The following is a 14,188-nucleotide window of genomic DNA, read 5'->3' as shown; positions in this document are numbered from 1 at the left end:
TCGTGCCCCTGCCACTGCTTCATAGGCTGGCGCCCTCTGAGGCCTGGGAAGGGCTTCAGAAAAAGCACACCCTTCTGCTCAGTGCCATGTCTGTGGGCGAGGACCGAGTGGGGCTAGGGACCTGGAGAGTTTACCTACTTGGTTTTCAGTTACCCCCTCCTGGCAGTTCTCACCGTCTCTAATGGCAAAGCCCATGTCAGAGCGGCCTCTGGCCCCTGCCACAACCGCCTGAGGCCTGCAGTGTTGTTACCTGGTGTTCACCAGAGAACTTGCAGCTCAGAGAGGAGAGGGACTGACCCTGGATCACACAGCGCATCCTAGCTCTCTATTCTGTGGGGATCCAAAACCTGTGATGCATGAACTCCGGCAGGGGCCCCCCACCCCCTCCAGGTGGCTCACCTGCATGGATGGAGCGGATGGCGTTCTTGTCTGCCTCTAGGAAGGACACCAGGGCCACCATGACACCCATCGTGCTGGAAAGCGCCTCCTCTGACCCGTAGCGGGAGTACACAGGCTTCCCGGCCTCGCTCAGCACGAAGACGTGTTTCTGGTGCAGGCGCCATGCCTCCGCGGCATCATCCTCCTCCCCCTCGGCTGAGCCCTCCCTGGGGGACTCTGAGGCTGGTCGCCCGGCTGCCCCTGGGGGCTCTAGCCAGTCCTCAGAGCTTCCGGGCAGCATTTCCTCCTGCAGGTCCCGGGCCACGCCCGTCAGCTGGGTGCTTAGCTCGCTAAAGTCCTGGCTGATCTGACGCATGTCTGCAGGCAGTGGGGGGGGACCCCCAGCACCCTCCTTAGGGCTGTCCCCAGAAGCTGCCCCATCCTCTGACTCGGTCAGGTCCTCATAGGAACGGGCATGGACGAACATGGCACCCTCCTGAGCAGCACCTGCAGGCCAAAAGCACGCTTAGAGGGGTGGCCTCTGGCAGGGTCAGCAAGGTCCCTACCACGGTCATTCTAGCATCATGGCCTGTGCCCATGGGCTCAGCCGCTGTTCTCTCCTGCCACTGCCAGCCACGGATCACGCTTCGCTACAATGCACAGCTCACCAGCATCCTCCCATCACACTAGAATAAGGCCCAGCACCTCACAGCAGCAGCAGCGGCTGGCATCTGCCTACCCCTCACTCCCTTCCCACAGTACACTCCCTTGTCCATCCCAGTCACGCTGGCCTTTGTGCACCTGCTCTCTGGACACCCTCAGAATGCCCACTGGCTCAGGAGTTCGGCACCTGCCACCTGCCCGGAAGGCACACCCACCTCCCCGCATAGCCAGCTGCTTCCTGTGCTTCAGCTCTCAGGGAAGATTCTCGTTTCCTCTTCACCTAACTTCTAACCCCAGCACTCTGCCCTCTCTCCCACTTTGATTTTCCTTGTGGCACTTGCCAATTATTGTCCTCACTCCCCCTCAACTACAATGAGATCCCCCAAGGACAGGAATCCGGTTGTTGACTGCTGTGTGTCCAGTCCTTGCCCTGTGCCTGGAGAGCCTCCCACACTTACTCGGTGAGTCCCTCTACCCGGAGAAGGCTCCCTCGCCCAGTTCAGGCCGTAGCTCCTGACTGACGCTACTAGCCTGTGACTCCCCCAGGGCAAGGCCCATGACCGTCTTCCTTTACTGATTTCTTTCCATTGCCAGAGGGCACATGTACTGTCAGACAGAGGACCCCCAATGGAGCGTGGTCACGCCGCAGTCCCGCTCCTCCACTGCACCACTGTCTCAGGACTTGGGGCGAGCACACACGTGTCCAGTGCCAGTGTGTTTGTGTTTACGGCTGGCCAGCCACATGGGATCCAGCTCCCTTAACCACCGTGCTATAGGGCTGAGCCCTTTACTGACTGCTTTGACAAAACAGTTCAGCTGATGTATTTTAAGTCTTCATTGTGAGCACCAGACATTGGGAATATGATGCCCTGTGCTCAAAGAGCCCACGATTTGTGATACAGAAAGATGGGCGATACATACGTAAACTCATAACATTGCAAAGGAACTGGGGTCCCATACACAGTGTGGTTGGAGCTGGCCTGACTGTGAGGAGGTGTTTCAGGTTGAGAGCTGAGAAGGGGAGAAGCCAGAGAGATGCACTAGAGACAGAGGAATGGAAGAGAACCCACACGGCTGAGCAACTAGGCAGACGGCACAACATGGAGTGGAGAAACATGCAGGTGTAGACAGAGCCCAGCTCCCTGCAGTGTCCCTGCACCCGACAAATATCCAGAGAGCATCTTAACAAATGCATGAAGGAGTGGGAGGGCAAGAGCAGCCGGGAGCCCCGTTCCCTGGAGGCCACTCCAGCTGGCTGGGGCTGCACCTCGGCCCATACCTGGCTCCATTCCCTGGGCCAGTCCAGGTGTGGGGCTCTCGGCTCTCTCCACACTCTGTCCATCAGAAGGAGCCAACGTGCCATCGGGGCATTCGCCGCTTCTCTTCCTCTGCATGTCAGCTGCCATCCTTTGGGCTCTCCTGAGGGGCAAAACAAGCATCATTGAGGAGCAGAGAAGCTGTCGGCAGGGTTGCTGGCATAATTACCAGTGGTAGGTACAAGGACGCGTCTCTTTCCAGGGCATCATGAACTCAACTCCCTGGGGGTAGGGTCTGTGTGTTCCCATCTAATAAGTTTCATTCCTTTTCTAACTACAAAAGGAAGACATAGTCACTGTAGAAAACTTGGAAAACACATAAAAATATAAAGAAAAAGATGTCACCATTTTCCCACCATCCAGGATCTTTCACTGCTCACACTTCTGAGTAGTTTCTTTTCTTTTCTTTTCTTTTTTTTGGAGAGGTTTATGCTATAGGGCGTGTGCACTTGCCAGACAGACAGAGAGATAGAAAGCGAGAAATCACCCCCGAGGGGGGATGGCCACGCCACAATCTATTCTCCATTCTCCTCTCAGGATCTTGGGCACGCACACACATGTGCCCAGCGTGAGTTTAATCCACTGGGTCTGAGACTCGAACCACGAGTCCAGTGACATAGCCATTACGCTAACTGCTGATCCCGAGTAGTTTATTTTCTTTAAAATAATTATATAGGGACCAGCAAGTGGCGAGGTGGTTAAGGTGCTGGACACTCCAAGATGGCCGACCATGGTTCGCGTCCTGGACCTGGAGGCGTGCTTTCTCACTTTCTCTCTCTCTCTCTGGTCCAGTTAAAATAATAATAATAATAATTTTAAAAATTAAATAATTATTTTTAAAAATTATATATAAAATGTAAATAAATTTTTGTTAAGGTGTTTTTCCCATAGGGTATGTGCATTTGCTAGAGAGAGACAGAGAGAGAAAGCAAGAAATCACCCTCAGGAGGAATGGCCATGTCACAGTCTCTTCTCCTCTACTTTCCTCCTGGGATTTTGGACAAGCATGCACACATGCCTGACATGCGTTTCAAGTCACTGGGCCTGGGACTTGAACCACGGTCAACTATATAGGAGTCTAACGCTTTAACCACTATGCCACCTGCTGTCCTCTGTAAATATTTTTTTCAAACAAACTGGTAAGAGCAGCTAACATTTTTTGAGTGCTCAGGTAGCATGCTAAGACGTTCATGGGGATTATGTTATCTAATTCCGTTCTCTCCCATGTGAGGCAGGTGCTCCTGTCAGTCTAGCTTTATAGATGAAAGAACGGAAGCGGGAGAGTTTAATAGATTGCCCACTGTTATTACAGGAAACGCTGGTTCTAGGAAGTGAAACAATTCTGTGTCCAGACATGGTCCACTCCACACCCCACCCAGAACAATTTCCCCATTCAAAACTGAGTTGACTGACAGTTCCTTTTGGATGTTTACTTGAATGCAGAGAAAGTGAGACATAGCAGATAGGCTTCTCTTCAGGTTTGAGCCTGGCTTTCTTCTTTTCTTTTCTTTCTTTCTTTCTTTATTTATTTTTGAGAGGTTTTTGCTATAGGGCATGTGCACTTCCCAGAAAGACAGAAACAGGGAGACAGAAAGTGAGAGATTACACCCTGGGGGATGGTCATGCCGCAGTCCCTTCTCCTCCATTCTCCTTTCAGGATCTTGGGTAGGCATGCACATGTACCCAGCGTGAGTTTAAGCCACTGAGTCCAGGATTCGAACTGTGGTCGACTACATGGGAGTCCAGTGAATAGCCATTATGCTAACTGCTGGTCCCATGTAACATCTTAACTTTTTTTTTGAGAGGTTTTTGCTATAGGGCGCATGCGCTCGCCAGGAAGAAAGAGAGAGACAGAGAGATAGAAAGCGAGAAATCATCCCCCGGGGGGGATGGTCACGCCGCAATCCCTTCTCCTCCATTCTCCTCTCGGGATCTTGGGCATGCGCACACACACGTGCCCAGTGAGTTTAAGCAACCAGGTAAGGGACTCGAACCACGGTCGACTACATGGAAGTCCAGCGACATAGCCATTACACCAACTGCTGGTTCCAGCCTAGCTTTTTTCTAAATATCCTTTTGTACCTTTTGAATTTGGCATAATGGCTTCCCTGATCAATTAAAAACAACTACAGATGTGACGACCCTCAGTGCCCATCGGATGGTCAGCGCCAACTTGGCCCGACCTCCTAGTCCTTCCACAGTCTCAGGGCCAGGTGGAAGTGGCCACAGTGGACGTGAGGGGTAGCAAGATAGCTACCTTGGCTGTGTCAGCCTCTAGGGTCCCTGATGGCAGGCTGAAGGATTTTTTTTTCTTTTTCTATTTTTTGGAGAGGTTTTTGCTATAGGGCACGTGTGCTCACCAGAAAGAGAGAGACAGAGAGACAGAAAGTGAGAAATTACACCCCCCCCCCCGAGGGGGAGGGCCCCGCCACAATCCCTTCTCCTCCATTCTCCTCTTGGGATCTTGGGCATGCATGCACACGCTCCTGGTGTGAGTTTAAGCCACTGGGTCCAGGACTCGAACTGTGGTCAACTACATGGTAGTCCAGCGACATAGCCATTATGCTAACTGCTGGTCCCAAGGGTTTTCACCTGTCAGGCAACACACAGTCCATAGGAGAGAGGTTCCATCGCAGAATCCTTTAGGGGAGAGATAGCTGGATGGGCTAGCAGGGCAGTGTAGACTAGTCATACTCACGAGGCAGGGGCTTGTCAGCAATGGGTGTCAGCATGAGCCAAGCAGACCTGAGCCGGCCCTGTGCCGAGAGCTCAGAGCACTGTGGGAATAACTGAGGACCCATCTCTCACTAGCTCTGTGACCTTAAGCAACTGACCACTGTGAATGGAGCACCAAGCAGGTGCTCTAACAAGTTCGTGCAAAGTACTTGTTCATGCAAAGGGAGTGTAAAAAAATAAAAATGTTTTAAAGAGAGGGAGGCTGGCCCATGGCATGGTGGTTAAAGTGGCTGGATCGCACATGACCAACCTTGTGGTTCTAGTCCCAGACCCAGCAGCTTGAAAAACACTGGATTCGTGTGTATGTGCACCCAAAATCCTAAAAGGAGGGAGAAATGGAGGAGAAAGCAAGGCCTGGTCATTCCCCAGAGGATGAGCTTTCTTGCTTTTTCTCTTTCTCCATCTCTCTCTGGTGAGTGCATGTGCCCTCTGGCAAGTTACCAAAAAAAAGCGTAGCATTTGTGTGGCCCCAGTCTGTCTCTTTCTCTGAGAACGCTCTCTCTGGGAACTCCTGGAAGCTCCTGTCAGGCAGTTCCTGCATGTGTACCAAAGAACTGAGTGTCAAGTTCTTTTTTCTCATCCTTTTTTATAAGAGAGAGAGAAAGGGAGGGATAGAGAGGGAGAGAGAAAAAGGAAGACAGAGGTAAGAATTCAGCTTTGGGACCAGCAGTTGGCATAATGACTATGTTGCTGGACTCCCATGTAGGTGACTGCGGTTCAAGTCCCGGACACAGTGGCTTAAACTCATGCCAGGTGCGCGTGTGCGTGCGTGCCCAAGATCCCGAGAGGAGAAAGGAGAAGGGATTGCGGCGTGGCCATTCCCCTGGGGGATGATTTCTCACTTTCTTTCTCTCTGTCTCTCTCTATCTTTCTGGTGAGCGCAAGTGCCAAGTAGCAAATCTCTTTAAAAAAAAAAAAAAGTCGGCTTTTATTTATTTATTTCCTTTCATTGCCAGAGAGTATGTGTACTTTCCAGAGAGAGATGAAGAGAGAGAGTGGGCAAATACCCCTAACGGGGTGTGGTCATACCACACTCTTTTTCTTCCATTTCTCAATCCTATCCAGAGTTTGAGCTTGCATAGGCACACAGTGTGTTTTTCAAGGCACCCAGGGCTGAGACGTGAACTGTGGCTCCCCCACCCCCAACTGCTAGGCTATGGGGCTGGCCCCTACTGTATGCTATTAAGGACAGTAGGGGCATGACCAGAGCCTGTAGAGGGTGCTCATGTCTCTCTCTCTCTCACGTATGTGCACACACTACTGTGAATACAGAAAAGAACTCATGGGAGCAGTGGAGAGGCTGTGAAGAAGACACCAACTGCATACCAGAGGTCCACGGGCCCCACACGCTTCCCTGCCCCCGGCCATGTCACTGCCTGGCCAGTCTGGACTCTGACGTATTTAGGAGCTGCTGTGTGCCCTTCAGCTCTGTCTTCCCCTGGTAGGTGGTAGGGATGGCAGGTGTTCCAAATGGCAACAGGGTAAGCTGTGGGCAGTCTGGACACCCGAATCACTGCTAGGAAGGAAGTTGCCCTGAGTTGCCACTAGACCCACAGTAGATTTTGCATGGGCAAAAACAAACCTTTAGGGGCCAGCAGGTGGCAAGGTGGTTGAGGTGCTGGATTCCCACATGGCCTACTGTGATTTGAGCCCCAGACCTGGTGGCTTGCTTTCTCACTTTCTCTCTCTCTTTCTCTCTTTCTCTGGTGAGTACATGTGCCTTGTAGGAAACTTAAAAAAACTAATAATAAATGGGACCAGCAGGTGGTGTGGTCCCCGAGGGGGATGGCCACGCCACAATCCCTTCTCCTCCATTCTCCTCTTGGGATCTTGGGCATGCATGCACACGCTCCTGGTGTGAGTTTAAGCCACTGGGTCCAGGACTCGAACTGTGGTCAACTACATGGTAGTCCAGCGACATAGCCATTATGCTAACTGCTGGTCCCAAGGGTTTTCACCTGTCAGGCAACACACAGTCCATAGGAGAGAGGTTCCATCGCAGAATCCTTTAGGGGAGAGATAGCTGGATGGGCTAGCAGGGCAGTGTAGACTAGTCATACTCACGAGGCAGGGGCTTGTCAGCAATGGGTGTCAGCATGAGCCAAGCAGACCTGAGCCGGCCCTGTGCCGAGAGCTCAGAGCACTGTGGGAATAACTGAGGACCCATCTCTCACTAGCTCTGTGACCTTAAGCAACTGACCACTGTGAATGGAGCACCAAGCAGGTGCTCTAACAAGTTCGTGCAAAGTACTTGTTCATGCAAAGGGAGTGTAAAAAAATAAAAATGTTTTAAAGAGAGGGAGGCTGGCCCATGGCATGGTGGTTAAAGTGGCTGGATCGCACATGACCAACCTTGTGGTTCTAGTCCCAGACCCAGCAGCTTGAAAAACACTGGATTCGTGTGTATGTGCACCCAAAATCCTAAAAGGAGGGAGAAATGGAGGAGAAAGCAAGGCCTGGTCATTCCCCAGAGGATGAGCTTTCTTGCTTTTTCTCTTTCTCCATCTCTCTCTGGTGAGTGCATGTGCCCTCTGGCAAGTTACCAAAAAAAAGCGTAGCATTTGTGTGGCCCCAGTCTGTCTCTTTCTCTGAGAACGCTCTCTCTGGGAACTCCTGGAAGCTCCTGTCAGGCAGTTCCTGCATGTGTACCAAAGAACTGAGTGTCAAGTTCTTTTTTCTCATCCTTTTTTATAAGAGAGAGAGAAAGGGAGGGATAGAGAGGGAGAGAGAAAAAGGAAGACAGAGGTAAGAATTCAGCTTTGGGACCAGCAGTTGGCATAATGACTATGTTGCTGGACTCCCATGTAGGTGACTGCGGTTCAAGTCCCGGACACAGTGGCTTAAACTCATGCCAGGTGCGCGTGTGCGTGCGTGCCCAAGATCCCGAGAGGAGAAAGGAGAAGGGATTGCGGCGTGGCCATTCCCCTGTGGGATGATTTCTCACTTTCTTTCTCTCTGTCTCTCTCTATCTTTCTGGTGAGCGCAAGTGCCAAGTAGCAAATCTCTTTAAAAAAAAAAAAAAGTCGGCTTTTATTTATTTATTTCCTTTCATTGCCAGAGAGTATGTGTACTTTCCAGAGAGAGATGAAGAGAGAGAGTGGGCAAATACCCCTAACGGGGTGTGGTCATACCACACTCTTTTTCTTCCATTTCTCAATCCTATCCAGAGTTTGAGCTTGCATAGGCACACAGTGTGTTTTTCAAGGCACCCAGGGCTGAGACGTGAACTGTGGCTCCCCCACCCCCAACTGCTAGGCTATGGGGCTGGCCCCTACTGTATGCTATTAAGGACAGTAGGGGCATGACCAGAGCCTGTAGAGGGTGCTCATGTCTCTCTCTCTCTCACGTATGTGCACACACTACTGTGAATACAGAAAAGAACTCATGGGAGCAGTGGAGAGGCTGTGAAGAAGACACCAACTGCATACCAGAGGTCCACGGGCCCCACACGCTTCCCTGCCCCCGGCCATGTCACTGCCTGGCCAGTCTGGACTCTGACGTATTTAGGAGCTGCTGTGTGCCCTTCAGCTCTGTCTTCCCCTGGTAGGTGGTAGGGATGGCAGGTGTTCCAAATGGCAACAGGGTAAGCTGTGGGCAGTCTGGACACCCGAATCACTGCTAGGAAGGAAGTTGCCCTGAGTTGCCACTAGACCCACAGTAGATTTTGCATGGGCAAAAACAAACCTTTAGGGGCCAGCAGGTGGCAAGGTGGTTGAGGTGCTGGATTCCCACATGGCCTACTGTGATTTGAGCCCCAGACCTGGTGGCTTGCTTTCTCACTTTCTCTCTCTCTTTCTCTCTTTCTCTGGTGAGTACATGTGCCTTGTAGGAAACTTAAAAAAACTAATAATAAATGGGACCAGCAGGTGGTGTGGTGGTTAAGGTGCTGGACACTCCCACATGGCTAACCACGGTTCAAGTCCCGGACCTGGCAGCTTCCTTTTTCCCTTTCCCTCTCTCTCTCTCTCTCTCTCTCTGGTCAAATTAAAAAAAAAAAAAGAATAAAGAGAGAGAGAAAGGGAGGGATAGAGAGGGAGAGAGAAAAAGGAAGACAGAGGTAAGAATTCAGCTTTGGGACCAGCAGTTGGCATAATGACTATGTTGCTGGACTCCCATGTAGGTGACTGCGGTTCAAGTCCCGGACACAGTGGCTTAAACTCATGCCAGGTGCGCGTGTGTGTGCGTGCCCAAGATCCCGAGAGGAGAAAGGAGAAGGGATTGCGGCGTGGCCATTCCCCTGGGGGATGATTTCTCACTTTCTTTCTCTCTGTCTCTCTCTATCTTTCTGGTGAGCGCAAGTGCCAAGTAGCAAATCTCTTTAAAAAAAAAAAAAAGTCGGCTTTTATTTATTTATTTCCTTTCATTGCCAGAGAGTATGTGTACTTTCCAGAGAGAGATGAAGAGAGAGAGTGGGCAAATACCCCTAACGGGGTGTGGTCATACCACACTCTTTTTCTTCCATTTCTCAATCCTATCCAGAGTTTGAGCTTGCATAGGCACACAGTGTGTTTTTCAAGGCACCCAGGGCTGAGACGTGAACTGTGGCTCCCCCACCCCCAACTGCTAGGCTATGGGGCTGGCCCCTACTGTATGCTATTAAGGACAGTAGGGGCATGACCAGAGCCTGTAGAGGGTGCTCATGTCTCTCTCTCTCTCACGTATGTGCACACACTACTGTGAATACAGAAAAGAACTCATGGGAGCAGTGGAGAGGCTGTGAAGAAGACACCAACTGCATACCAGAGGTCCACGGGCCCCACACGCTTCCCTGCCCCCGGCCATGTCACTGCCTGGCCAGTCTGGACTCTGACGTATTTAGGAGCTGCTGTGTGCCCTTCAGCTCTGTCTTCCCCTGGTAGGTGGTAGGGATGGCAGGTGTTCCAAATGGCAACAGGGTAAGCTGTGGGCAGTCTGGACACCCGAATCACTGCTAGGAAGGAAGTTGCCCTGAGTTGCCACTAGACCCACAGTAGATTTTGCATGGGCAAAAACAAACCTTTAGGGGCCAGCAGGTGGCAAGGTGGTTGAGGTGCTGGATTCCCACATGGCCTACTGTGATTTGAGCCCCAGACCTGGTGGCTTGCTTTCTCACTTTCTCTCTCTCTTTCTCTCTTTCTCTGGTGAGTACATGTGCCTTGTAGGAAACTTAAAAAAACTAATAATAAATGGGACCAGCAGGTGGTGTGGTGGTTAAGGTGCTGGACACTCCCACATGGCTAACCACGGTTCAAGTCCCGGACCTGGCAGCTTCTTTTTTCCCTTTCCCTCTCTCTCTCTCTCTCTCTCTCTGGTCAAATTAAAAAAAAAAAAAGAATAAATAAAATTAAATAAATAATTTTAAAAATTAAAAAAAAAAGTACTCATAAATAGGAGCCAGCTCAACGAAGGCAGGGGCATGTCTGTCAGGCTTAGACCTGCACCCCGAGTGCCAAGCACGTGCCCAGAACACCGGCACTATAATAATAATAAATAACATTTAAAAATGTTTATTTGTAAAACTCTTACTATTTTGGCATCCATCTGTTACATAGCAGGGCTAGTATACCTGATTATACAAACTCAAAATATTATTTATTTTTAAAGAATTTTTTAAAAATTTTAACTTTAATTATTGACTTATTTTAATAAGGAGGTCTCGGTAATGCAACTGGACCCACATGGGAAATGTCCTAGGTTTGCATCCTGGATCCTCCCTGAGCCCAGTGTGTAAGTGTGTGTTGCTCATGATCTGGGCTGGCTGAGACTAGGGGTGGATCACGGCCTGAGGATGCTGGTGGGAGGTGCCTCTGTCTCTCCCTCTCTTTTTAAAAAGATGTATTTATTTCAGTTTATTTGTTATTATTTTTTAAGTTGACCAGAGAGAGAAAGGGAAAGTGAAAAAGCAAGTTGCTAGGTCTGGGACTTGAACCACGGTTCAGTCATGTGGGAGTTTAGCACCCTACCCACCATGCCACTTGCTAGCCTCTCTTTCTTCTTTAAAATTTGACAGATTTATTGGTATTTTAGTAAAGACACCGTGAGAGTCCAGCACCTTAACCACCACGCCATCTGCTGGCCCCATTCCTTTTAGTTTGTAATATCCAGTGGTGGTAGCCGGCCTTCAAGATGGTCTCTATTGCTCCTCAACTCCTGGCATTCATGCTTTAGTGTACTCCCCACTCCCCACTCACGATGAGCAGAGCCGACCTATGTAACCAATAGGACACCATGGAAACAATGACGTGTGACTTCAGCGGCTAGGTCATAAAAATCACTGTGGCTTCAATCACTCTCTCTAAGGAAAACTATTTGCAGGAGACCAGCAGTTGGCGTAATGTCTATGTTGCTAGACTCCCATATGGTTGACCACGGTTTGAGTCCCAGACCGGGTGGCTTGAAGTCACACCGGGTGTGTGTGCTTGCGTGCCCAAGATCCCGAGAGGAGAATGGAGGAGAAGAGATTGCGGTGTGGCCATCCCGCCTGGGGGGTGATTTCTTGCTTTCTGTCTCTCTGTCTCTCTCTGTTTTTCTGGTGAGCTCATGCACCCTATAGTAAAAACCTCTCAACAAAACAAAACAAACAAACAAAAACCCTGAAAACTATCCGCTAGGTTGTGAGGACACTTAAGCAGTCCTATGGAGAGAACCTCATGACGAAGAGCGAGCACTCCTGCACACACCAGTCACGTGATTGAACCATCTTAGCAGCAGGATCCTCGAGGCCTCATCACGCCGTTAGATGGCTGTGGCCTCATGCGAAATCCTGAGCCTGAATGATCCAGCTAAGCAGCTTCCAAATTCCTGACCCACAGGGACCGTATGAGATAATAAATACTGTTATTTTAAGCTGCTACATTTTGGGATAATTTGCTACACAGAAATAGATAATATACCAAACTTGTATTGATTTAGCTTATGGTCATATAAAAAATGTATATTTACATCATCAAAACTGGATCTGTATTTTAACAAAGTAATGTGTATTTAAAGTCTCAAATTACGTTCTGAATAGAATTGATAGAAAATGCACCAAGTGCCAACAAAGAGGGCTTATTTACATCATAGCTGTTGCAGAAGCTAAGAAAAAAGCCATGAAACTACATCAAAGCACCATTATTTAATGGTTATATCCTTTTAAAAAAAAAGCCCTCTAGGGACCAGCAGTTGGCATAATGGCTATGTCACTGGACTCCCATGTAGTCGACAGTGGTTCGAGTCTCTGACCTGGTGGCTTTACTCATGCCGGGTGCGTGTGTGTGCGTGCCCAAGATCCTGAGAGGAGAATGGAGGAGAAGGGATTGTGGCGTGGCCATCCCCTGTGAGGGGTGATTTCTCGCTTTCTGTCTCTCTGTCTCTCTCTGTCTTTCTGGTGAGCTCACGTGCCCTATAGTAAAAACCTCTCCAAAAAAACCCAACAACAATAACAACAAAAACAAACAAAAAACGGTGAGACGAAATAGAAAGGGACTGAATCCAGATGTAATGTTTAACTTCACGGAATAGACTACTAAGTGGCCAATGCCTACCCCAGAATCTACCACCTCTCATCACCGCGGTGACTACCACGTTGGTCTAAGCACCATCATCTCTCTAGCAGACTGGTGCAAAGCCTCCTCACCAGTCCTCCTTCTGCACTTGCCCCTTCGTAGTCCAGCCTTCTCATAGAAAACGTGCTCCTCAGGGCCAGCAGGTGGCATAGTGGTTAAGGTGCTGGACTCCCACATGGCTGACTGTGGTTCAAATCCTGGACCTGGTGGCTTGCTTTCTCACTCTCCCTGCCTCTCTCTCTCTCTGTCTTTCTCTGGTAAAACTGAAGAACAATAATGATAAATAAATTATATAAATAATTCTTTAAAAAAAATAAAAGAAAACATGCTCCTCTTTAAATAGAAGTCAGAGTATGTGTAATTCCTCTGCTCAGAACTCTCTAATGGTCCCGCCTCATTTAGTGAGGGAGCCAGTTTCCTCATAGCAGGGCATGAGGTCCCTTGCAATATGTCCATCTGCCCCATTATTGCTTTGACCTCATCTCCTACCCTTTCTCCCTACTAACTGCTTCAGCCCATCTGCACTGGCCTCATGGCATCTGTAAGCATCGTGCGCACTCTGTCACTTCAGAGGGCACTTTGCCCCGGCCAAGGTTCCCCCACCCCCACTCCACCTGTTCCACTGCTGGGGCTGGAGAGTTCCATGACTCACTCCACTTCCTTCAGGTTGCTGCTAATCAGAAAGGCCTCCCTGGCACATCCCTGCTCCTTCTCCAGCTTGCCTTCCTTGCTTTCTCCAGACTGAGGGTCACCTTGTCACCTGCCTTACATTTCATACCTTTGCAAGGGAGAAGAAAGTGAACAGTGTGCTGAATAACCAGCTCTGTGACCCCTGCTGGGGAAGACTTGTCCTTGGCAGGGTCCAGTGCTCAGAAGCAATGGCTTTGGTGTCAGAGGAACCTGACTGGTTGTCTAGGTTTCAGCTTTTTCATCTATGAAATGGGGATAATGGGGGCCAGCAGGTGATGTAGTGGTTAAGGAACTAGACCCCCACATGATTGACTACGGTTCAAGTCCTGGACCTGAGCAGCTTGAAACTCACGGGTACGTGTGCGTGTGTGCCCAAAAGCCTGAGAAGAGGAATGGAGAAGGGATTGCTGTGTGGCCACCACCCTGGGGAGGAGGGTGATTTCTCGCTTTCTTTCTCTCCATCTTGCTCTGTCTCTCCAGTGAGTGCATGTGCCCTATAGCAAAATCTCTCTTAAAAAATTATAGATAGATACATAGATAATGCTAGTAATGACTCACTGGGTTGTGAGAGGATTAAATAAAATAATCTGTGTCATTTGGTTACCTTAGCCCAGTAGGGACTTAAATACACAGGTGTTGGGAACCAGCAGTTAGTGTAATGGCTATGTCACTGGACTCCCACGTAGTCGACCGTGATTCGCGTCCTGGACCCGGTGGCTTAAAACTCACGCCGGGCGTGTGTGCGTGCGTGCCCAAGATCCCGAGAGGAGAACGGAGGAGAAGGGATTGCGGTGTGACCATCCCCCCTGGGGGGTGATTTCTCGCTTTCTGTCTCTATGTCTCTCTCTGTCTGTCTGGCGAGCGCATGGGCCCTATAGC

At 49.9% G+C, this 14,188-nt stretch overlaps 1 protein-coding gene across 2 annotated transcripts in view; it reads right to left on the bottom strand.

Annotated features, from left to right (window-relative positions):
* MON1A (MON1 vesicular trafficking associated A) overlaps positions 1 to 14,188 on the bottom strand; it is a 21,955-nt gene that overhangs the window by 2,707 nt on the left and 5,060 nt on the right. Inside the window, exons 2-3 of one of the 2 annotated variants that reach the window (XM_014585220.2) lie at positions 2,321 to 2,460; positions 400 to 885 (exon numbers count right to left, since the gene is read on the bottom strand). In XM_014585220.2, coding sequence (XP_014440706.1) covers positions 400 to 885; positions 2,321 to 2,447 — 613 coding nt within the window. In that variant the 5' untranslated portion in view covers positions 2,448 to 2,460. Of the gene's footprint in view, positions 1 to 399; positions 886 to 2,320; positions 2,464 to 14,188 lie in introns of those variants that run through there. The other variant, XM_006170938.2, reaches the window with a different exon arrangement.

This window comes from Tupaia chinensis, unplaced genomic scaffold (assembly GCF_000334495.1).
Source record: "Tupaia chinensis unplaced genomic scaffold, TupChi_1.0 Scaffold149184_1, whole genome shotgun sequence".
Lineage (NCBI taxonomy): Eukaryota > Metazoa > Chordata > Mammalia > Scandentia > Tupaiidae > Tupaia > Tupaia belangeri.
This window is presented reverse-complemented; position numbering and strand designations above follow the sequence as displayed.